The 24,120-nt window shown below is 52.8% G+C and overlaps 1 protein-coding gene across 5 annotated transcripts in view; it reads left to right on the top strand.

Moving 5' to 3' along the window:
• The window catches only part of SPICE1 (spindle and centriole associated protein 1), an 89,913-nt gene that overhangs the window by 23,729 nt on the left and 42,064 nt on the right, over window positions 1-24,120 (top strand). For 4 of the 5 annotated variants that reach the window (XM_088450770.1, XM_088450771.1, XM_088450768.1 and 1 more), the window contains exons 11-13: window positions 3,493-3,624; window positions 10,470-10,590; window positions 13,724-13,954. In XM_088450770.1, coding sequence (XP_088306896.1) covers window positions 3,493-3,624; window positions 10,470-10,590; window positions 13,724-13,954 — 484 coding nt within the window. The remainder of the gene's footprint in view (window positions 1-3,492; window positions 3,625-10,469; window positions 10,591-13,723; window positions 13,955-24,120) is intronic. The other variant, XM_088450772.1, reaches the window with a different exon arrangement.

Genomic DNA, 24,120 nt, shown 5'->3' with positions numbered 1-24,120 from the left:
CCCGTTGTCCTGTTGTATCCAAGCGCCTGCAAACCACACCGTCAACTCCCTCCTCGTCAATTTCCTCCTTAGTCAGGATCGGAAGTAGTCCTGCAGGCCATGTCACTGGCATGACTGACTCTCCTATCCGGGATTCCTCTGGAGGATCCTGCATTGCTACGCCTACTGCTGCCGCTGCTGCTGTTGCTGCTGCTGGGAGTCGTTCATCATCCCAGAGAGGAAGTAGGAACACCACTACTTTTACTAAACAATTGACCCTCCAACAGTCCTTAGCGAGGAGGATGAAGTACGACAGCAGTCATCCTGAAGCAAAACGTATAACTGAGGCCTTGACTGCTATGTTGGTGTTAGACGTGCGTCCGGTATCCGCCATTAGTGCAGTGGGATTTAGACAATTGATGGAGGTAGTGTGTCCCCGGTTCCAAATCCCGTCTAGATTCCACTTCACTAGGCAGGCGATACCGAGACTGTACAGAAACGTCAGAAAAAGTGTCCTCAGTGTCCTGAAAAATGCCGTTGTACACAATGTCCACTTAACCACGGACATGTGGACAAGTGGAACAGGGCAGACTAAGGACTATATGACTGTGACAGCCCACTGGGTAGATGTATCACCTTACGCAGCAACAGCAGCAGCGTCACCAGTAGCAGCATCTCAGAAACGCCAGCTCGTTACAAGGCAGGCTACGCTGTGTATCACCGGTTTCAGTAAGAGGCACACCGCCGACAACCTCTTAGAGAAACTGAGGGAAATCATCGCCCAGTGGCTTACCCCACTTAGACTCTCCTGGGGATTTGTGATATCTGACAACGCCACCAATATTGTGCGAGCATTACATCTGGGCAAATTCCAGCACGTCCCATGTTTTGCTCACACAATAAACTTGGTGGTGCAGAATTTTCTGAAAAGCGACAGGGGCGTGCAGGAGACGCTTTGGGTGGCCCGAAAAATTTCTGGCCACTTTCGCCATTCAGCGACTGCGTGCCGAAGACTGGAGCGCCAGCAAACACTCTTGAACCTGCCCCGCCATCACCTGAAGCAAGAGGTTGTGACGCGGTGGAACTCAACCCTCTATATGCTTCAGAGGATGGAGGAGCAGCAAAAGGCCATACAAGCCTATACATCCACCTATGACATAGGCAAAGGAGGGGGTATGCACCTGACTCAAGCGCAGTGGAGAATGATTTCCGTGTTGTGCAAGGTTCTCCAGCCCTTCGAACTTGCCACACGTGAAGTCAGTTCAGACACAGCCAGCTTGAGTCAGGTCATTCCCCTCATCAGGCTTTTGCAGAAGCAGCTGGAGAAAGTGAAGGAGGAGCTAAGACGGAGCGATTCCGCTCGGCATGTGGGACTTGTGGATGAAGCCCTTCATTCGCTTTGCCAGGATTCCAGGGTGGTCAATCTGTTGAAATCAGACCACTACATTTTGGCCACCGTGCTTGATCCTAGGTTTAAAGCCTATGTGGTGTCTCTCTTTCCGGCCGACACAAGCCTGCAGAGGTGCAAAGACCTGCTGGTGAACACACTGTCAGCTGAAGCGGAACGTGACACGTCAACGGCTCCTTCTTCATTTTCTCCCGCAACTGGGGCTGCCAGGAAAAAACTTAGGTATCATAAGCAACCCGCTGGCGGTGATGCAGGGCAGGCAGGACCAAGTTTGGACATCTGGTCCGGACTGAAGGACCTGGCAACAATTTCTGACATGTCTACTGTCACTGCATATGATACTGTCACCATTGACAGAATGGTGGAGGATTACATCGGTGACAGCATCCAAGTAGGCATGTCAGACAGTCCATACCTGTACTAGCAGGAAAAAGAGGCAATTTGGAGGCCCCTGTACAAGCTGGCTCTATTTTACCTGAGTTGCCCCCCCTCCAGTGTGTACTCCGAAAGAGTGTTTAGTGCAGCCGGGAACCTTGTCAGCGAAAGGCGTAGGAGGTTGCTTCCACAGAATGTGGAGAAGATGATGTTCATCAAAATGAATTATCAGCTCTTCCAGGGAGACCAGCCTCCAGAAGGTACAGAGGGACCTGTGGTGGTGGATTCAAGTGGGGACGAGTTAATACTTTGTGAGGATGAGGATGTACACACTGAAGAGGGTGAGGAATCGGTGGATGAGGAGGATGAGGATGACATCTTGCCTCCGTAGAGCCAGTTTGTGCAGGGACACATTAATTGCCAGCTTGTTTTGTGGGGGCCCAAACGAACCAATCATTTCAGCCACAGTTGTGTGGCAGACCCTGGCGCTGAAATGATTGATTTGTTAAAGTGTGCATGTCCTGTTTATACAACATAAGGGTGGGTGGGAGGGCCCAAGGACAATTCCATCTTGCACTTCTTTTTTTTCTTTGCATTATGTACAGTTTGGGGCCTAGTTTTTCTAACTGCCATCCTGTCTGCCACTGCAGTGTCACTCCTAGATGGGTCACGTGTTTGTGCCGCCCACTCGTGTCGCTTAGCATAGTCATCCAGCTACCTCGGTGCAACCTTTTGGACATGAAAACACTATTGTGAGGTGTGAGGTGTTCAGAATAGACTGGAAATGAGTGGAAATTAAGGTTATTGAGGTTAATAATAGCATAGGAGCAGAGAAACCAACAAATTCTGTGATTTTAGCTGTTTTTATGCTTTTTAAAAAAAAAATACAGATCCAAAACACAAAACCCAGAACCCAAAACACGGAAGGGTGGTTTTGGCAAAACCAATCCAGATCCAAAACACGAAGAAAGATCCAGATCCAAAACCAAAACACAAAACACGAAAAGTGGCCGGTGCACACCCCTAATATAAATATATTATTAAACCTATTGTCAAGGTTTGAACAACCTCCTCTGTTACCCCAAATGCCCTGAGCCCGGCCACAGAGCTTACGCAGAGCTGGGTAAAGTGAGTTACAGCGCAGTAAGGCCGCTGGTCCATCCAGTCTAGTTCAGTCCCAATAGATGTGTCCTGTTTTGATCTATGAAACGTTAGTGCTGCACAGATCAGCATTGCGGTCTGGTCCCAGCTTCACTGACTTCCAGCTAACAATGGGGAATCCTAGGAAGAGGCCCCAACCTGTTTGTTACATGAGAGGTCAGAACATAAAAGGGGGTTTGTCTAAAAGTGAACAGTCCCTTCCTTCTACTTTATAATACCTGCCCTATCCTACCATGGTGCAAAAAGTCCTACTGGGACCACAGTGTTTCCATGGGCAATGGTGAAGCCGCCATCAGCTGGTCAGCTGTGTAATGAGAAGCTGGTGGCTGAATAGGGTATTCAGTCCTCGATAGCTGTTGGCACAAGTACACTGTATTTCCCGAGTGTGTCTCCTTGGCTTGAAAAGCCTATAGAAGGGGGGTATAGTCAGTGGAGCAGAAAGTATTCGCCGTATTACCTTAATCAATGGCTTGATGTATTATTGGATCCTCACCACACGGGGGGGATAGATCAGGGTGGTCTTTATATCAGTCTGTATGTAAAGCAGATGCCTTATGTCTCTTCCGCAGAGTTACCGCCAGCTGCACCAGGAGGCTGCAGAGCGACAGCGCTTGAAGGAGGAGCTGAAGGAGCAGCGGCTGCTGATTGACGCGTTAACCGCTGAAATTATCACCATGAAAGAAGGCAGCTCCGCGTCTCCGGTAATGCCCTGCAGCGAGAGCCAGGAATGATCCCTACGGAGACCTGTACATTAAATCTATAATAACCTATATATTCTTTCTACTTCAGGGTCCATAGGGTATCCACAGGATACCTTGGGGTATAGGTGTGACGTCAGTCGCAGGGCACCAAAGAGTTAAGCTTTCAGCCTCCCAGGATGCACTAGGTCCCCCTCCTATACCCCGCCCCCAGGCCAAGGCACCTCAGTTTAGTTTGGTGCCCGGCCGGAGTCGGGTGCACCTGTTGGAGTGGGGGCTAGAAGAGCCCCTGAAGCTTATTCTTCATGCAGCTGTGGCTGCACAACTGGATGAACAGCATGGACAGTCAGTCCTGACGTCCATGCTGTCTTCCCTACACCCCGCCGGTACCAGAACGCCGGTACTGATCCGGGGATGCTGGTGGGCGTCTGGGGTCACAGCTAGCGGTGACCCCAGATGCTCCGGACCATGGCCGGATTCAAGGGGGACAGAGGTAAGCAGCGGGGTCCCGCGGTGGGTCCCCGCTGATCACATGGTCCTAAGTCCCCAGGCAGGGGGCTCCCTGGGGACTGGCTGCAGCGTGGAGCCAGGCGACCAACCTGCGCTTCCACTACCCCCTGGGACAGCGGACCGCAGCAGAGCGGTAGCGCTGCGGCGTCCCAGGGGTTAAATGCATGCCAGGGGAGCGCGCCTTCCCTGTCTCACAGCCGGCGCCTCCCCCGCTGCACACAGCCCTCTCTGCACTGTGCTGACTGGTCCTGTGTCAGCGCTCCTCCCCCAGGCCAGCTTCTCTCTGCTCCTCGGCGGCCATCTTCTCTGCAACGCATGGTGAACGCTGCTGGAAGTCTGGAAGGAAGCATCGTGGTCTGGGTCCCCCCGCATACCTCTCCTCCGCTGTGGCTCAGGTCTGTGTATGCAGCGCTGTGTCCTACCAGGCCCTGTGTCTGTGTAGTTGAGTGATCAGCGCTGTTAGTGCAGGAATTGTTATTTCTCTGCATTGTATGTGACTGTGCTAGCGCTGCCTGTAACTATTCTTCACTAAACTGTCAGCTTTATTACTGTCCCTGTTCTTTCTGCTAAAGCCCTTGCGGTGCGGTGCTGCAGGGTGGTCTCTCGCCTATTTAATACTTAATTGGTGAGAGAGGTCACATACGTGGTGCCATCATGTCTGAAAGTGATTTTCCCCTCCGGCTACAGTGTACCACGTGCAAAGTACCGTTAGCGGAGGGGGAGGGTAGCGCGGAGGGCCTTTGCCGGCAGTGTTGTCCATGGCGCGGCATATTACGGTTACAGCACCGGTACAGGAGCCGCCCTGGGCTTGTTTCGCTCAGGCGTTAACAGCTTTAGTGGGCCAGTTAGCTCCGCAGCCCGCGTTTACTCCGATGGGTTTGTCCCAGCAGTCTGTGGTGTCGTCACCCATGCAGGGGTTCCCACGACAATTGGTGGTACCCCACAGTCTCCCTATTTCCCCGCTCCCGGGTTCTCAGGAGCCAGCGTGGGTTAACTCCCTGACGAGTTCTTTACAGCACTTGTCGGATGTATTGCAAGGGGAGTCTGTGATGCGGCCTCATAAAAGGCCGGTGGCGTCTCTGTCCGCTCCTTATGAGGATGACGAAGGGACGTCTGATGATGGGGAGATTCTGGATCCTTACGATCAGGAACCTTTCCATACTAAGGACGCTGATGCTAAGTCCAAAGTATATATTCCTGGACTTATTCGGGCGGTCCGCACAGCCTTGGTGATTGAGGACGAAGTTCCCCCAGCGGCTAAATCTAAGTATGCCTTTTTCAAAGATGTGAAGGGCGATGCCACAGTCTTTCCTCTTTCGGGTCAGTTGGTGGACCATTTAGAGGAGGCGTGGAAACAACCTGGCAAAAGATACCAGCCGCAGAGACGCCTGGCGGTGGCTTATCCGTTCGCGGATAATTATTTTGCTAAGTGTGAATCCCCTCCACAGGTGGATTCTCACGTGACCCGTCTTGTCCGTAGTGCCACATTGCCGATGCCATCCATGTCCTCCCTTAAGGATGCTACGGACCGCAAGGTAGAAATCTGCCTGAAGTCCGCTTATTCCCTTGCAGGGGGGGCAGCACGGCCGGCTATGGCCATTTGCTGGGTTGCCAGAGCGATGGAGCGCTGGGCGGATTCATTAGAGGCTTCTTTTGAATCCGACTGTCCGGCCGAACAAGCGGAGTTGATTGGCAATCTCCGTGATTCGGCCACCTACATCAACGAGGCGGCTCTAGACATTAGTACTCTGGTGTCTAGAATTTCTTCAGCAGCGGTAGCTGCTCGTCGCACCTTGTGGCTGCGATCCTGGAAGGCGGACGCAGATCCAAGAAAGGTCTGGAAGCGTTGCCGTTTACCGGAGAAGTTCTCTTCGGTCCGGATCTGGATAAGATTGTGGCCACGCTGGCGGCAGCCAAATCTGCTTGTCTCCCGTCGGCCGCTGCTCCTTCTGGTTCTGGACCATCGTCCTTTCAGTCATCTAGGGCCCAGGGCAGGCCCAAACCACAGTCGTTTCCTCGACAGGCTGGCCCTAAGAAATCGGGCAAGCCCCGGAAACAGGCATGGAGTACCAGACGTCCGGCCCCCAAGCCAGATGACAAGCCTGCGGCCTGACGGTCCGGGTCTCCCCTTGGGGGATCCCAGGGTGGGAGGCCGCCTGCTGCAGTTCTCCCGGTGTTGGTCGTTCACTACGACAGACACTTGGGTTCTGGAGGTGGTCTCTCACGGGTACGCCCTCTCCTTCCGGCACAGACCCCCGGCTCGATTCTTCACCACGGGTCTACCATCAGACCGGAACAAGGCTACGGAGCTGCGGAAGGTATTGCACACTATGCTCCAGGCTGGAGTTATAGTGCCTGTTCCATTCTCCCAGAGGGGCCAGGGTTTCTATTCAAATCTATTTTTGGTACAGAAACCCAATGGGTCATATCGTCCGATTCTCAACCTCAAAGCACTCAACAAGTCTTTGCGGGTCCCGAAGTTTCGGATGGAGACCCTACGGTCCATCATTCTGGCGCTGGAACCTGGGGACTACATGGTGTCATTGGACATACAGGACGCTATGGCGGTCATGGCGGCTTCTCTGCGGCTGCAAGGAGTCCGCATGTTGCCGTACTTGGACGACCTGTTATTGGTGGCAGGATCTCCAGAGCTCCTGTTACACCACTTGGACCTGACCATTGCACTGCTGCAACGGCACGGCTGGCTAATTAACTGGCAGAAGTCCACTCTAATCCCGTCTCGGAGGATTCTGCATCTTGGAGCCTTATTGGACTCGGGACAGCAAAGGATCTTCGTGACGGAGGACAAGATCTCTGCTTTACAGTCAAGGGTGCGCAGTTGTCTGCACAGCCGCCGGGTGTCCTTACACTCGGCGATGAGGTTACTGGGCTCCATGGTGTCGGTGTTCGACATGGTGGAATACGCCCAGTTTCACTCTAGACCTCTGCAGCACCTGATCCTGTCCAAGTGGAACGGGCTGCCTCAGTCTCTGAAGTTCCAGACGATTGTGCTCACCCCGGAGGTTCGCCTGTCCCTTGCGTGGTGGTTAAAGATGACCCACCTCAACAAGGGACGTCCGTTCTGGGTTCCAAATTGGGTCCTGTTGACAACGGACGCCAGTCTTCGGGGCTGGGGAGCAGTTTCGGGTCCACACTTGTTCCAGGGCAGGTGGACACCGACAGAAGCGGAGCTTCCAATAAATATCTTGGAACTCCGTGCGGTCTTCAATGCTCTCCTGCAGGCACAGCGGTTTCTCCAGGGTCACCCGGTGCAGGTCCAGTCGGACAATGCTACTACCGTGGCCTACATAAACAGGCAAGGAGGAACTCGCAGTCGGGCGGCTCTCGTAGAGGTCTCTCGGATCCTGGTTTGGGCGGAGCGCAATCTTCCGGCCATATCAGCGGTCTTCATCCCGGGAGTGCTAAATTGGGAGGCGGACTTTCTAAGTCGCCAGGACGTTCATCCAGGGGAATGGTCCCTGCACCCGGACGTTTTTCAACTACTGGTGGACAGGTGGGGTCTTCCAGAAATCGACCTCATGGCGTCCCGGCACAACAACAAGTTGCCGGTGTACGGGTCTCGCACAAGAGACGAAGGGGCGTCTCTGGTGGATGCTCTGTCCGTCCGGTGGACGTTCAGGTTCGCATACCTGTTCCCTCCGGTCTCCCTTCTTCCACGGGTAATCCGGAAATTCAAACAGGAAGGAGGGACGCTCCTGTTGATAGCTCCCGCGTGGCCCAGACGGCACTGGTTCTCAGACCTTCAGGGTCTGTCCGTGGACAGTCCTCTGCGGTTGCCGCTACGACCGGACCTTCTGTCTCAGGGTCCTTGTCTTCACCCGGACCTGACTCGGCTGTCTTTGGCGGCGTGGCTGTTGAGACGGCCATGCTGAGGTCCTGGGGGTTTGCCAGTTCTATGCTGTGTACCATGTTACGAGCTCGGAAACCGTCTTCCGCGAGGATATACCATCGCGTGTGGCATACGTTCTTCCAGTGGTGTCGACCGAGAGGTTATGCACCGTGGGAGTTTCGTCTGTCTCGGATTCTCGCCTTCCTGCAAGCGGGACTAGATCATGGGCTTCGCCTTGCTTCTTTGAAGGTACAGGTTTCGGCCCTATCTGTCTGGTTTCACCGTAGGATTGCTACAATCCCGGATGTGCGCACCTTTATGCAAGGTGTTCTCCGTATTCAGCCGCCCTTTGTTCCACCTGTGGCGCCTTGGTATTTGGCTGTGGTCCTGAGGACTCTCCAAGGACCGCCGTTTGAACCACTGGGCTCAGTGGATATTAAATGGCTAACAGCTAAGACTGTTTTCCTTCTGGCCGTTGCTTCAGCCAGACGTGTTTCTGAGTTAGGGGCTCTTTCTTGTAGACCCCCTTTCTTGGTTTTTTTCATGGGAACAGGGCAGTGCTCCGCACTCGGCCCGAGTTTCTCCCCAAAGTTGTTTCCCAGTTTCAGGTTAACGAGGAAATAGTGGTTCCGGCCTTTAACTCACCGGGTCTTTCCGTGGGTGAGGCCTCTTTGGATGTTGTGCGGGCCTTAAGGACTTATGTGGACCGCACTTCTTTGTTTAGGAAGTCGGACGCTTTGTTGTCCTCTATGGCTTCTGTAAAAAGGGTTGGCCTGCTTCAAAGCAAACTTTGGCAGCCTGGATCCGTATGGCTATTTCTGAAGCTTATCTTCATGAAGGCCTACCGGTCCCTCCTTCTCTGAAGGCTCATTCCACTAGGTCTGTGGGTCCTTCGTGGGCAGCTTGACGTGGTGCCTCGGCAGTTCAGATCTGCAAGGCTGCTACGTGGTCTTCTGTCCATACCTTCGTGAGGTATTACAGGTTTGACACCTTCGCCTCTCAGGATGCTTCCTTCGGGCGGCGGATTCTCCTTTCTGCACAGGAGCGTCCCCACCCTTAAAGGATACTGCTTTGGGACATCCCCAAGGTATCCTGTGGATACCCTATGGACCCTGAAGTAGAAAATATGAGATATGGTAAGAACTTACCCTTGTTATCTCTATTTCTACGAAGTCCATAGGGTTCCACAGGACTCCCGCCCTGTCGCACCTGTGCTGCAGATGGGCTTTGCTCTGGTCACCGGTTTTCCGTCTCCCTCTGGTGAGAATGTGATTCTTGTATGTGTCCAGATCTTTGTTCTCTCTCTTCCTTCTCCTCCTCCGGCCTATGGCTTGGTAACTAACTGAGGTGCCTTGGCCTGGGGGCGGGGTATAGGAGGGGGACCTAGTGCATCCTGGGAGGCTGAAAGCTTAACTCTTTGGTGCCCTGCGACTGACGTCACACCTATACCCCAAGGTATCCTGTGGAACCCTATGGACTTCGTAGAAATAGAGATAACAAGGGTAAGTTCTTACCATATCTCATATTTTTCTAACCACCGTACGCGTTGAACACGTCCACGCCAACGACAACATACATGAAGCAAAGGACAATTTGGGGCACTTTTCACGATTCTTTTATTTTGTACAAGAGCCTCTCTACTGCGGGTGTAACTTAGCCCCAGGTTACTCAGCCTAATGCTGGGTACACAACTGGCCGGTATATTGTCCGATCAATTGATCGGCCAATATATCGTGCCCCCGTCGGCCAGTGTGTACAGACGATATGTATATGAAAAACGCCGTTCACAGACATATCGCATTGGCTGTGCTGCAGACATATCTGTCCATCGGCAAGTGTGTACGGGCGATCAGCCAATCGCCCGTCCACAGGGCTGCAGAAAGGGGATGGGGGGGGAGCCGCGGGCAGTTACTACTTACCCGGTCTGGCACAGCTCCCCATCCACAGCAGCCCAGCACACGCTGTTGTGTGCTGGGCTGCACTGGCTGCACTGGGAGACTGTCCGAGGCTGCTAAAGCCGCAGCCCCAGCAGTCTCCTATACCAAAGGGGGGGAACTATCACGCTGGTGGCGCCCCCCTTTGGCTGTGCGCCGTGCACACAGCGCCCCCTTCCCCGGCGCCGCAAAAGTTTGTTTTCCCCCCCAAAGGGGGCGTGGCCACGCCGCACGCGATTAGGCCACGCCCCCTACCCGCCCCCAGTCCGGCTCGACCCGCTGCAGCATGCAGATGATGGTGGCTCAGGGTGTATGAGCGACCATCACCTGCAGATATATCTGTCAGGTGTGTACCCACCTTTAGTGACCCAGAAGTATCATAGCTCAGCATTGTCATCTAGTCTGAAGATATCTGTGTAGTCTTTATAGCACCACCATGTTACATACCACTATACGGAGAAGGATGTATCACTCACATTAGTCCTATTGGCTATAAATGGTGATATCTTGGTGGTCTCTCATTCAGACTCTTCTGCGCTTTTCTCATTTCGCAGCCCGGTCTCCAGCCCGTGTCGGAGCACTCGCAGTCCCTCACCGGTGAGGATAACAGAGGACAGGTGAAAGCCCTGACTGGTGCACTGTCTGCCCAGGTGCTGAGCTTCATGGCTGAGCTTGGTAAGAACATAACCTAAATATTGATGTAATAAATAACATTGGGCGTAGTAGCTGATATATCCAGCATTGTGTCTTCAAGCTTGTGTAGACATCTCAGTCCTCAGTGCCCGCCTTTCTGTGCCCAGTGCCCGCCTATCTAAAGCATTTACTGTATAGGAAGCCGTTAGTCCCGCATTGGCTTCAGAAATGCACAGGACGCCTTTATTCAGGAGAATTGAATACATAACTGAGGGGTACGATTTGTAACCAACACCATATAAAAATTCTCCCTTCTATCTTATTTAGCCTTATTTATTTTACAGACAGAGATATTGTTGCTTACACAGCTTTTGTTGTCTTTCATAGTGCAGGGAGACTGGGCAGCATAAGCCGTAGTGCAGGGAGACTGGGCAGCATAAACCGTAGTGCAGGGAGACTGGGCAGCATAAGCCGTAGTGCAGGGAGACTGGGCAGCATAAGCCGTAGTGCAGGGAGACTGGGCAGCATAAGCCATAGTGCAGGGAGACTGGGCAGCATAAGCCATAGTGCAGGGAGACTGGGCAGCATAAGCCATAGTGCAGGGAGACTGGGCAGCATAAGCCATAGTGCAGGGAGACTGGGCAGCATAAGCCGTAGTGCAGGGAGACTGGGCAGCATAAGCCGTAGTGCAGGGAGACTGGGCAGCATAAGCCGTAGTGCAAGGAGACTGGGCAGCATAAGCCATAGTGCAGGGAGACTGGGCAGCGTACCCATAGCATGGGGAGACAGGGCAGCATAGCCATAGTGCAGGGAGACTGGGCAGCATAAGCCATAGTGCAGGGAGACTGGGCAGCATAAGTCATAGCATGGGGAGACTGGGCAGCATAGCCATAGTGCAGGGAGACTGGGCAGCATAAGTCATAGTGCGGGGACACTGGGCAGCATAAGCCATAGTGCAGGGAGACTGGGCAACATAAGCCATAGTGCGGGGACACTGGGCAGCATAAGCCATAGTGCAGGGAGACTGGGCAACATAAGCCATAGTGCAGGGAGACTGGGCAGCATAAACCATAGTGCAGGGAGACTGGGCAGCATAATCCATAAACCATAGTGCAAGGAGACTGGGCAGCATAGCCATAGTGAAGGGATACTGGGCAGCGTAGCCATAGCATGGGGAGACAGGGCAGCATAATCCATAGTGCAGGGAGACTGGACAGCATAATCCATAGTGCAGGGAGACTGGGCAGCATAAGCCATAGCATGGGGAGACTGGGCAGCGTACCCATAGCATGGGGAGACTGGGCAGCGTACCTATAGCATGGGGAGACTGGGCAGCGTACCCATAGCATGGGGAGACTGGGCAGCGTACCCATAGCATGGGGAGACAGGGCAGCATAGCCATAGTGCAGGGAGACTGGGCAGCATAAGCCGTAGTGCAGGGAGACTGGGCAGCATAAGCCGTAGTGCAGGGAGACTGGGCAGCATAAGCCGTAGTGCAGGGAGACTGGGCAGCATAAGCCATAGTGCAGGGAGACTGGGCAGCATAAGCCGTAGTGCAGGGAGACTGGGCAGCATAAGCCATAGTGCAGGGAGACTGGGCAGCATAAGCCATAGTGCAGGGAGACTGGGCAGCATAAGCCGTAGTGCAGGGAGACTGGGCAGCATAAGCCATAGTGCAGGGAGACTGGGCAGCATAAGCCATAGTGCAGGGAGACTGGGCAGCATAGCCATAGTGCAGGGAGACTGGGCAGCATAGCCATAGTGCAGGGAGACTGGGCAGCATAGCCATAGTGCAGGGAGACTGGGCAGCATAAGCCATAGTGCAAGGAGACTGGGCAGCATAAGCCATAGTGCAGGGAGACTGGGCAGCGTACCCATAGCATGGGGAGACAGGGCAGCATAGCCATAGTGCAGGGAGACTGGGCAGCATAAGCCATAGTGCAGGGAGACTGGGCAGCATAAGTCATAGCATGGGGAGACTGGGCAGCATAGCCATAGTGCAGGGAGACTGGGCAGCATAAGTCATAGTGCGGGGACAGTGGGCAGCATAAGCCATAGTGCAGGGAGACTGGGCAACATAAGCCATAATGCAGGGAGACTGGGCAACATAAGCCATAGTGCGGGGACACTGGGCAGCATAAGCCATAGTGCAGGGAGACTGGGCAACATAAGCCATAGTGCAGGGAGACTGGGCAGCATAAACCATAGTGCAGGGAGACTGGGCAGCATAATCCATAAACCATAGTGCAAGGAGACTGGGCAGCATAGCCATAGTGAAGGGATACTGGGCAGCGTAGCCATAGCATGGGGAGACAGGGCAGCATAATCCATAGTGCAGGGAGACTGGACAGCATAATCCATAGTGCAGGGAGACTGGGCAGCATAAGCCATAGCATGGGGAGACTGGGCAGCGTACCCATAGCATGGGGAGACTGGGCAGCGTACCCATAGCATGGGGAGACTGGGCAGCGTACCCATAGCATGGGGAGACTGGGCAGCGTACCCATAGCATGGGGAGACTGGGCAGCGTACCCATAGCATGGGGAGACTGGGCAGCGTACCCATAGCATGGGGAGACTGGGCAGCGTACCCATAGCATGGGGAGACTGGGCAGCGTACCCATAGCATGGGGAGACTGGGCAGCGTACCCATAGCATGGGGAGACTGGGCAGCGTACCCATAGCATGGGGAGACAGGGCAGCATAGCCATAGTGCAGGGAGACTGGGCAGCATAGCAATAGCATGGGGAGACAGGGCAGCATAGCCATAGTGCAGGGAGACTGGGCAGCAAAAGCCATAGTGCAGGGAGACTGGGCAGCATAGACACAGCGCGGTAAGAATAAAATAAATGTCTCAGACTTAATCAGTCTGTCACCTCCTAATTTGCCAGAAGAAACCTGCCATAAACTTGCTCGCAGTACACTGGCAATGGACCCCGCATACACAATTATTAGATACACTATCAGGGACTGAATCTATTCCTGCCCGTAGGATCGCAGCGACTGGGGGAATGTTGGGCAATCTGTGTGGTACAGACCCCAATAGCAATGTACTGAACAGCCCCCCAATGTGTGTCCTCCCAATCCTGTCCCCAGTCTCGGCCTTACACGCACACAACCATCTGCACCTCTCTCTCCGCCTCTAGTTATCATGCCTCCTTGCTTCTGATTCGCAGGCAGAGAAAACGGTCTCTTGAGAACTCTCCATCGTTTCACAGGTTTGCAGGAGGCAGCGGAAGATAACAGCGGCTCAGTGGTGCCCCCTAGTGTTTGTCACGCAACTACTGCAGAGATCAAATCAAAACTACAAGCTAGGGAAGAGTGTTCCGCTTACAGTTTTCAGCCCGCCGTCATGTTGTCCCCACCCAGGCAGACAACCCAGAACGACTCCCGTCACCAGTTGTCCTGTAAGTATCATAGACGTATCATTACAGCTATTCTGTGTAGCTAATAAAGCCGGCTCCTGCTGCTTTGCGTTACATCACATATGTGCATTATGTGATTAGATAAGCCTTATATTGCATGTTCAAACATAAAAGCAGAATAATCTCCGCAGACGAGTGTATCTAGTAGCAACATTGTTATGGGAATAAAGCCACATTTATACATTGCTGTGCTGAGCGCTGCGTATTGGTGACCTAAATAACGTGTGTTATAACTGATGTGTTTATCGTCTAGTCTTGTCTCTTTGGCGCGCTCCCTGCTATTTCCTTGTAGGGAAAATTAGAGTTATGGTAAAACTTATCTTTGTTAACTCTTTCTTCGAAGTCCATAGGGTCCACAGGGATACCATGTGTGTAGGTGCTGGATAAGGACTGGACACCAAACAGTTAAGCTTTCAACTGCCAGGATGCATCGATCCCTCCCCAATAAACCCCCATCCTGAGTCTGAGCCAAATCAGTTTGTTATCAAGCTAACCTAGAGAAGCCAGGGGCGTCAGGGCGGGCGCTCTGTGGACGCTATGGACTTTGAAGAAAGATAGTTAACAAAGGTAAGTTTTACCATAACTTTAATTTTCTTCAGGGTCCATATGGCTCCACAGGGAGACCTTGGGGATGTCCCAAAGCAGTATTCAAGGATGGGGACACTCCTGAGCTGAGAGGAGTATCCTGCGTCCAAATGAAGCATCCTGAGAGGCAAATGTATAGAATGCATAGAACCTAAGAGAGGTGTGGTCAGAAGACCACGTGGCTGCCTTACAAAGATGTTCAGCTGAGGTGCCACGGCGAGCTGCCCAAGAACATCCCACAGAGCGAGTGGAATGAGCAGAGACGGTAGTAGCCGACACAGGAAGGCCCATCTATGTGTAATCCTGTGAGATAGTCATGCGAAGCCATCTGGCCAGGGTCTGTTTGTTAGCTGGTCATCCCTTCTTGTGGAATCCATAGAGGACAAATAGGGAATCTGTTTTCCAAAGAGAACTTTACGTTCCACGTAGATCCTGAGAGCACGGTCCACATCCAAGGAGGCCTCACCTGCCGAGAGGTCTGGTGATTGGATGGCTGGGACTACGATTTCCTCATTAATATGGAAATGATAAACAACCTTGGAAGTCAGCCCGAGTTCGAAGAACAGCCCTGTCCTGATGAAAGATCAGAAATGGGGGGCGACAGGAAAGCGCCCCTAAATCTGACACCCTACGGGCGGACGCAAAAGCCAGAAGAAAACAAGAGATATGGTAAGAACTTACCTTTGTTATCTCTGTTTCTACGAAGTCCATAGGGTCCACAGGGTTGACCTTGGGGTATAGCTGGATCTGGATCCACGGGCACCACGCAGTTAAAGCTTTTGCTGCTCCCAGGATGCACCTGGGTCCATCCTCCTCTATACCCCGCCCCCGAGCCACAGGAACCTCAGTTGGTAAGCAGCCAAGGCCAGAGGAGGAGACTAAACAGAGAGAAGGAAGACTGGAACACACAAGAAACCATACTCACAGAAATGGGAGACGGAAAACCGGTGACCAGCCACACAGCCCATATGAAGCCAGGTGCGTCAGGGCGGGTGCCCTGTGGACCCTATGGACTTTGTAGAAACTGCGATAACAACGGTAAGTACTTAACATATCTCTTGTTTTCTACTTCAGGGTCCATAGGGGGTCCACAGGGTTGACCTTGGAGATGTCCCAAAAAAGTTCAACTAAGGGCGGGGACGCTCCTGTACAGAAAGGAGAACCCGGCGCCCGAAGGATGCATCCTGAGAGGCAAAGGTGTCAAACGCATAGAACCTCAAAAACGTCTGAATGGAAGACCAGGTGGCCGCCTTGCATAGCTGAACAGCAGAGGTGCCACGTCTAGCAGCCCAAGAAGGACCCACAGATCGAGTGGAACGAGCCTTAACAGAGGTTGGAACAGGTAAACCCTCCTGTGCATAAGCCTCACAAATAACAGAACAAAGCCAACGGGCTAACGTTTGTTTGTTGGCAGGCCAACCCCTCCTGTGAAAACCAATGAGGACAAACAAAGAATCAGACTTCCTAACGGAAGCAGTCCGGTCCACATAAAATCTGAGAGCACGGACTACATCTAAGGAAGCCTCACCAGCTGAAAGATCAGGTGACTGAAAAGCTGGCACAACAAGTTCCTGATTGATGTGGAACTTCGAAACCACTTTAGGCAAAAACTCAGGACGAGTGCGAAGCACAGCCCTGTCCTGGTGAAAAATCAGAAAAGGGGGACAACAGGAAAGCGCCCCCAATTCTGACACCCTCCTGGCAGAAGCAATTGCCAGGAGAAAAACAGTCTTAAACGTTAACCACTTGAGTTCCACCGACTCTAGGAGGACCCTGCAGGACCTGAAGAACCACCGCCAAGTCCCAAGGAGCCACAGGAGGCACGAAGGGAGGCTGGATTCGAAGAACACCTTGGAAAAAAGTGTGAACATCTGGCATTTTAGCGATCCTTCGTTGGAACCACACAGACAGCGCAGACACATGAACATTCAGGGAGGCAAGACTTAAACCTAGGTCCAAACCTGACTGCAGAAATTCCAAGACCCTAAAAACTCTGAACACCTGAGGATCATAGTTTCTGGACTCACACCACTGAAAGTAAGTGCGCCACACCCTGTGGTAAATCCGTGCGGAAGCAGGCTTGCGTGCCCTGAGCATGGTACTAATAACCGAACCCGAGAAGCCCCAAGACCTTTAGACTGCTGTCTCAAGAGCCGCACCGTCAAGTACAGCTGACCCAGATCCGGGTAAAGGCAGGGCCCTTGAGACAATAGGTCCTGACACTGAGGAAGAAGGTACGGAGTGTCGATGGAGAGACTCCTCAGATCGGAGTACCAAGGATGTCTGGGCCACGCTGGAGCCACCAGCACGAGCGTGCTGCCGTCCTGCTTGAATTTCCGCAGGACCTGAGGCAGCAGGGATATTGGAGGAAATAGGTACACCAGTTGAAACTTCCATTTCACTGACAGCGTGTCCACCAGACTTGCGCCTGCGTCTCTTGTCCTTGACCCGTACACGGGCAACTTGTGATTGTGATGGGAGGCCATCAAGTCCAGCTCCGGCAGCCCCCATCTGTCCACGAGTAGCTGAAACACCTCTGGGTGAAGCGACCATTCCTCGGGATGCACGTCGTGACGGCTGAAGTCCGCCTCCCAATTGAGGACTCCTGGGATGAAGACCGCCGAGATTGCCAGAAAGTGGCAATCTGCCCAAGCAAGGATGCGAGACACCTTCGACATCGCTGCCCAACTGCGAGTTCCTCCCTGGTGGTTGATGTACGCCACCGTGGTGGCATTGTCGGATTCAACTTGAACCGCCCTTCCTTGAAGAGCAGTGCCAGACGACTGCATGGCCCTGTACACAGCCCGCAGTTCCAGGATGTTGTTGGGGACAAGTGCTTCTTCCGCAGTCCAACGTCCCTGAAGTGACAACGAGCCTGTCACTGCCCCCCAACCCCGGAGACTGGCATCTGTTGTGAGCAGGACCCAGTGCGGGATCCAAAAGGGGCGTCCCTCGACCAGATGAGCTGTCTGAAGCCACCAAGCCAAAGACTGACGAACCTCCGGGGACAACACCAGCATCTGCGACCGGATCCGGTGAGGTAACCCTTTCCATTCGATAGAATCAGTCCCTGCTGGGGCCTGGAATGGGACTGGGCAAATTCCACCATGTCGAATGCCGACACCATGGACCCCAGAACTCTCATTGCCGAATGGACTGACAGGCGGCAACTGCTCAGGCAACTGTGTATCTGCAGCTGTAGGGAGGAGACCTTTTCCGGAGTCAGGAAGATCCTTTGCTGACGAGAATCTAGCAGGGCTCCCAAATGAGCCATCCGCTGTGATGGAATCAGTGAGGACTTTCTCAAATTTATCAACCACCCATGCGCTTGCAGACAAGCGATCGTCAGGTGGAGATGTTGAAGCAGTTACTCCGGAGAGCTCGCCAGCAAAAGGAGGTTGTCTAAATACGGCAGCAGCCGTACATTCTGGCTTCGAAGATGTGCGGCCATGATCGCCATCACTTTGAATACCCTTGGTGCCGTGGAGAGGCCAAAGGGTAGCGCCCGAAACTGGTAGTGATGTTGTAGGATAGCGAACCTCAGATACCGCTGGTGCGAAGGTGCTATCGGAAAATGGAGGTAGGCGTCCTGGATATCCAGGGAGACCATGTAATCCCCAGGTTCCATCGCCAGAATGATGGAACGTAACGTTTCCATCCTGAATTTGGGAACTCTGAGGAACTTGTTCAAAGACTTCAAATTGAGGATAGGGCGATGAGAACCATTTGGTTTCTGCACCAGAAACAAAGTAGAGTAGTACCCAGTCCCTCGTTGTGACTGAGGAACGGGAACAATGACCCCTGCTTTCAGCAAGGACTCTATAGCTGCCTGAATCTGCAAAGATTTGGTTTTGTCCTGAGAACGACTCGTGCAGAAAAACTGGTGGGGCGGTCTGTGCCGAAAAGACAGGGTGTACCCCTGGGAGACCACTTCTTGAACCCAGGCATCCGTGGTGGTATTGTGCCAGCACTGGGCAAATTGAAGAATTCGGCCTCCCACTCTGGGGTCCCCCAGAGGGAGGCCCGTCCCATCAGGCAGAAGGTTTATCTTCCTGCTTGGAAGAAGGGCGTCTAGCACTCCAGGCCTGCTTTTTGGTCTTAGAGGCGGCCTTGGTTGCCGACTGCCTCGGGAAGGACTGACCTTATGCCTTACCCTGAACCCGAAAGGACTGAAAGGCTGAGCTCCTCACCTTAGCAGGTGCTGAAGCCGAAGGGAGGAAGGCTGACTTGGATTTAGCCAGAGTATCCACTATTTTGTCCAAGTCTGGACCAAATAGCAACTCACCATTAAAAGGTAAGGCCTCCAGGCCCTTTTTAGAGTCTGTGTCAGCTCTCCAGGACCGCAGCCACAAGGACCGACGAGCAGACACAGCTGCAGCTGAAATCCTAGAGGTCAGCAGGCTGGCATCAAACGATGCTTCCCCAATATAGGAAGCCACATCCCTCATCTGTCCTATTAGCACTCTGGATATCCGGAGCATCGTCTGGAAAAGTATCCTCTAATGCGTTGGCCCATCTCTCAAAGGCTTTAGCCACCCAAGAGATGGCCATGGACGGACGGGCCACAGCCCCAGAGAGAGAGTAGATAGACTTTAAACAAGTCCACTTTCCTGTCCATGGGATCCTTCAGAGAGGAGATAGACGGCAATTGCAGTGTAGCGCTTTTTATCAAGCGGGTGACATGGGAATCCACCGGCGGTGGGGTTTCCCATTTCCTGCAATGAGCCTCAGGATAAGGATAATTGGATGCCAACCGTTTCTGTGGTTGGAATTTCTTACTGGGTGACTGCCAGGCCCCCGCCATATGATCCGTCAACTGAGGGAAACTGTACGTACAGAGGCAACCCCGAATAAGGACCCACAGTCTGAGACCCTGGGGGAGACTGCAATAACTGCGGAATACCCAGGAAATGGGGGATGTGCTCAATCTCCTCATCAGACAGGATACAAAAATGTTTCAATAAATATGTATCACAAAGAAGAGGTGAGGCGTATAACACCTGCGCACTCACAAGTATGCAACACAAAAAGCCCACAATATGGTACTGTGTAGCACACCACTGTATGTGACTGACCTCACAAATACTTTGATTTATATAAGTGAGGTACACAGAAAAACGCCCTTCCCCTACACACCTGCCGGGCCGTAGGAGAAGGAAAGGGATAGGTATAAGGTAACAGTAGAAATTATCACAGACAGCAGCACTAGCAATAGTCACATACCATGCAGAGAAGATACAGTATACTCACTGCACCTTTTGCTACAATCAACCTCCCAGATTCAGTTCTGGGAGGGCTATAGTGCTGCGAACACCGTCCTTTTGCAGGGGAGAGGTACACAGGGGGAGCGGACCATGCACCGCCTGGGAGATCTGCGCTTGCCAGAGAAGATGGTCGCCGGAGAGCTCTGAGGAGGATTGGCCGCAGGAGGAGCAGCTCAGCGATGCCAGCACGCATGAGAGAAGGCGCGCTGAGCTGAAGGGAGGAGCAGCTGAACCAGGGAAGGCTGCCTTCCCTGGCTAGTGATTAACCCCAGGGATGCTGGTTCCCTTCCAGCCATTACTCCCTGGTGGTCCAGCGGTCGCGCGGGGTATTCCTGAAGAGGGGGAGCCCGCCGCCGCTACTAGTGCTGCCGTCCGTCCCCAGAGACCGGCGGTGAGAGACTTCCTTTTCCTCGCGGGCAACGCATTGCGCTGCCCGCGGCTTACCTGACCCCGTGGAATCCGGCAGCAGTCTGTGGGAGTTCCCGGAGCCCTGCTAGTACTGACTCCGGGGTCCCGCTGCGATCCCCAGATTAGTACTGGCGTCGCAGCGTAAGCGGGGTTGTTGGAGCGGCAGAGTGGACGTCCAGATGGACAGTCTGATGCTGCCGCTCTGAAGAAGAAAAAAATAAATAAAATCATCTTTTTAAAAAAAAATAACTAAAAAGAAGCTTGCAGCCCCACCGCGCCAGGGTGACCTGACTCTGGCCGGGCACCAACTAAAACTAAGGTGCCTGTGGCTCGGGGGCGGGGTATAGAGGAGGATGGACCAAGGTGCATCCTGGGAGCAGCAAAAGCTTTAACTGCGTGGTGCCCGTGGATCCAGATCCAGCTATACCCCAAGGTCAACCCTGTGGACCCTGAAGTAGAAAGAGAGTCTTCACTGTGAGCCATATGAGTTCCACAGATTCCAGGGGTTCAAGTGGAGGACCCTGAAGGGCCTGGAGAACCACTGACATATCCCACGGCGCCATTGGAGGGACGAAAGGAGGTTGAATACGGAGGACACCCTGAAGGAAGGTGTGAACATCTGGCATTGGAGCAATTCTGCGCTGGAACAAGATGGACAGAGCAGAGAGGCCAGGCGGAGTCCAAGGTCCAATCCTGCTTGAAGAAAGGCCAGGACTTTAGAGACCATAAAAACCTGAGGGTCAAAACTTCTGGTAGCACACCACTGGAAGTATGTGTGCCACACTCTGTGATAGATCCAGGCAGAGGTCGGCTTACGCGCTCTGAGCATAGTCTGGACCATAGAGCTAGAAATTCCTTTGGACCTTAGGAGGGATGTATCACGAGCCACGCCATCAAAGACAGACGGGCCAGGTACGGATGTAGACTTGAACCTTGAGACAACAGGTCCGGACGTTGGAAGTAGGAGAGGTGCGTCTATGGGGAGGCTGTGAAGATCGGCGTACCAATGTCGACTGGGCCAGGCCGGAGCCACCAGCAGGACAGTGAACCATCTTGCTTGAATTTCCGAAGGACTCGAGGAAGAAGGGAGACTGGAGGGAATAAGTACGCCAGATGGAAGGTCCACTTCACCGACAAGGCATCTGCAAAGGCTGCTTCGGCTTCCCTTGTTCTGGACCCATACAATGGCTGCTTGCAATTGTGTCGAGAGGCCATGAGGTCCACCACTTGCACACTAGGAGTCGAAAGACCTCTTGGTGAAAAGACCATTCTCCTGGTATGCACGTCGTGATGGCTAAGTTAGTCCGCTTCCCAGTTGAGAACTCCTGGATTGAACACCGCGGAGATGGCTGGGAGGTGACCTTCAGCCTATGCGAGAATGCTTGACACTTCTGCCATTACTTGACCTACTTTGAGTGCCTTCTTGGTTATTTATGTAGGCCACTGCTGTGGCGTTACAAGTCTGCCCTTGTACAGACTTTCCCTGAAGAATGTCCTGAGCCAGAGTGAGGGTTCTATAGATGACTCGGAGTTCCAATACATTGATTGACAAGGTCGACTCGACCGATGTCCAATGGCCCTGGAAGGAGTGTTGACCGGTCCATGCGCCCCAGCCCTGTAGGCTTGCATCCGTTGTAAGGCGTACCCACTCCGGGATCCAAAAGAGGCGACCCTTTCTTTAGGTTGGACATCTGTAGCCACCAGGAGAGGGACAGATGAGCCTCTGGAGAGAGATTCATTGTCTGGGATCTGATCCGATGGGGCAACCCATTCCATCTGGAAAGGATTAGGTGTTGCAGAGGCCTGGAATGGAACTGAGAGCAATCCACCATGTCGAAGGTGGATACCATGGATCCCACAATCTGCATTGCTGAGTGAACTGAGACTCGGCGACTGCGGAGTAATCTGCGCACTCGTCGTTGAAGTGTGGAGATCTTGTCCGTTTTCAGGAAGATTCTCTGAGCTTGACAATCCAAAAGAGCCCCAAGATGGACAATCCTTTCTGAAGGGTTCAGGGAGGACTTTTTCCAGTTGATTTAACAAGCCGTGTCTCTGTAGGAAGGCAATTGTTATCTGAAGATGGCATTGAGGAACCTCTGGGGAGCGTGCTAAGAGCAAGAGGTCGTCCAGGTATGGTAGCAGCCTGACTCCCTGACAACGCATCATAATTTTGGTAAAATTTTGGTAAAGACCCGTGGTTATAATTTTGGTAAAGACCCGTGGTGCTGTAGAAAGTCCAAAGGGCAGAGCCTGAAATTGGAAATGTTGCTGTAGTATAGCAAACCGCAGATAACGCTGAGGCACATGCAGATAAGCGCCCTGAGTATCAAGAGATACTATAAAGTCCCTCGGCTCCATAGCTATTACAATAGAGCACAGAGTTTCCGTCTGAAATCTGGCCACCCTATAGAATTTGTTCAGGGTTTTGTGGTTGAGGATAGGCCCATTTGGTTTCTGCACTTACAAACGGTAGAATAATAACCATTTCCTCGCTGCAATACCGGAACTCGAACTATAACCCCTGCTTGCAGCATGGACTGAATGGCTTTCTGGATAAGCAGGGCCCTGCTCGAGTCTGATGGAGGGCCTGTGTAGAAAAATTGGTGGGGTGGCCATCTTAGGAATGAGAGACCACACCCGTGAGAGACAACTTCTTGTACCCAAGCATCAGTGGTGGTTTGACACCAGCACTAGGCAAATTGAAGAAGTCTGCCTCCTACTCTGCGGTCCTCCAAAGGGAGGCCTGCCCAGTGAGGCTTAAGGTATGTCCTCGGATTTGGAAGCAGGATGTCGGGTGGCCCATGTCTGCTTGGTCCTGGGCTTGGCGGCCCTTGTGGAACAGATTGCCATGGAAAGGACTGGCCCTTAGGCTTTCCCTGGGGACGAAAAGTCCTGAAGGACGTTGTCCGAGGCTTTGCAGTAGTTGCTGAGAGCAGAAAAGCAGTTTTTAATGCTTCCAAAGTGGCTACAATCTTCTCTAGGCCAAACAGGATCTCACCAGTGTAAGGTAATGATTCTAAGGCCTTCATAGAGTCTGAATCCACCTTCCATGACCGTAGCCAAAGAGTGCGGCGGGCAGACACTGACGTAGTCGATGCTCTAGAGGCCAGCAGACTAGCATCCAAGGTCGCTTCTCTGATACAGGAAGCTGCATCTCTTATGTGAGCTATATAACACATCTGATCCCTAGAGGCCTCTAGGGAGAAAGACTCTTCTAGGGCATCTGCCCAGCTCTCAATTACTTTCGACACCCAGGCAATAGCCATGGTTGGGCAAGCAATGGCTCCTGAAAGGGAATACACAGATTTAAGGCCAGTTTCAATCTTTCTATCCGTAGGGTCCTTTAATGAGGTAGCCGTAGGGATAGGTAATGTGGAGCTTTTAATCAATCGCTTAACATGGGAATATACTGCTGGGGGGAGTCTCCCATATTGCGCAATGAGCTGCAGGAAAAGGGTAACAATAGGTCAGGCGTTTTTGGAGCTGAAACTTCTTACCAAGCTGCTGCCATGTGTTCGGCTAGCTGATCAGAGAGAGGAAACTTTGTTGAAGCCACTTTTTGTTGTTTAAATAGTGGGTGCTTTGATTTGGGGGCGGGCTCATCGTCTTCTATTTGGAGGATATATCTGACAGTTCGCACCAAAGCAGGAATATTAATTTTAGATTGATGCTCTCCTTCCCCTGAGGGAGATTCGGTATCAGTGAGATTGTCAGTGTCTTCTGCCTCAGATGATATCTCAGATTCTGAAAGCTGCGTAGACTGAAGCCAATACAATACGCTTGGTAGGTTACTGGGAGGGCGCTTCTCACCTTGCAACATATTTTGAAAGGCTGTAGAGGAAGCTGCTAGACTCTGTACCGAAGTAGAGAGGACATCTACCCCTAGAGGTA

This window comes from Taudactylus pleione, unplaced genomic scaffold (genome assembly GCF_031769625.1).
Source record: "Taudactylus pleione unplaced genomic scaffold, aTauple2 ptg000523l, whole genome shotgun sequence".
Classification (NCBI taxonomy): domain Eukaryota; kingdom Metazoa; phylum Chordata; class Amphibia; order Anura; family Myobatrachidae; genus Taudactylus; species Taudactylus pleione.
The sequence above is the reverse complement of the archived record's forward strand: the minus strand, read 5'-3'. Positions and strand labels throughout refer to the sequence as shown.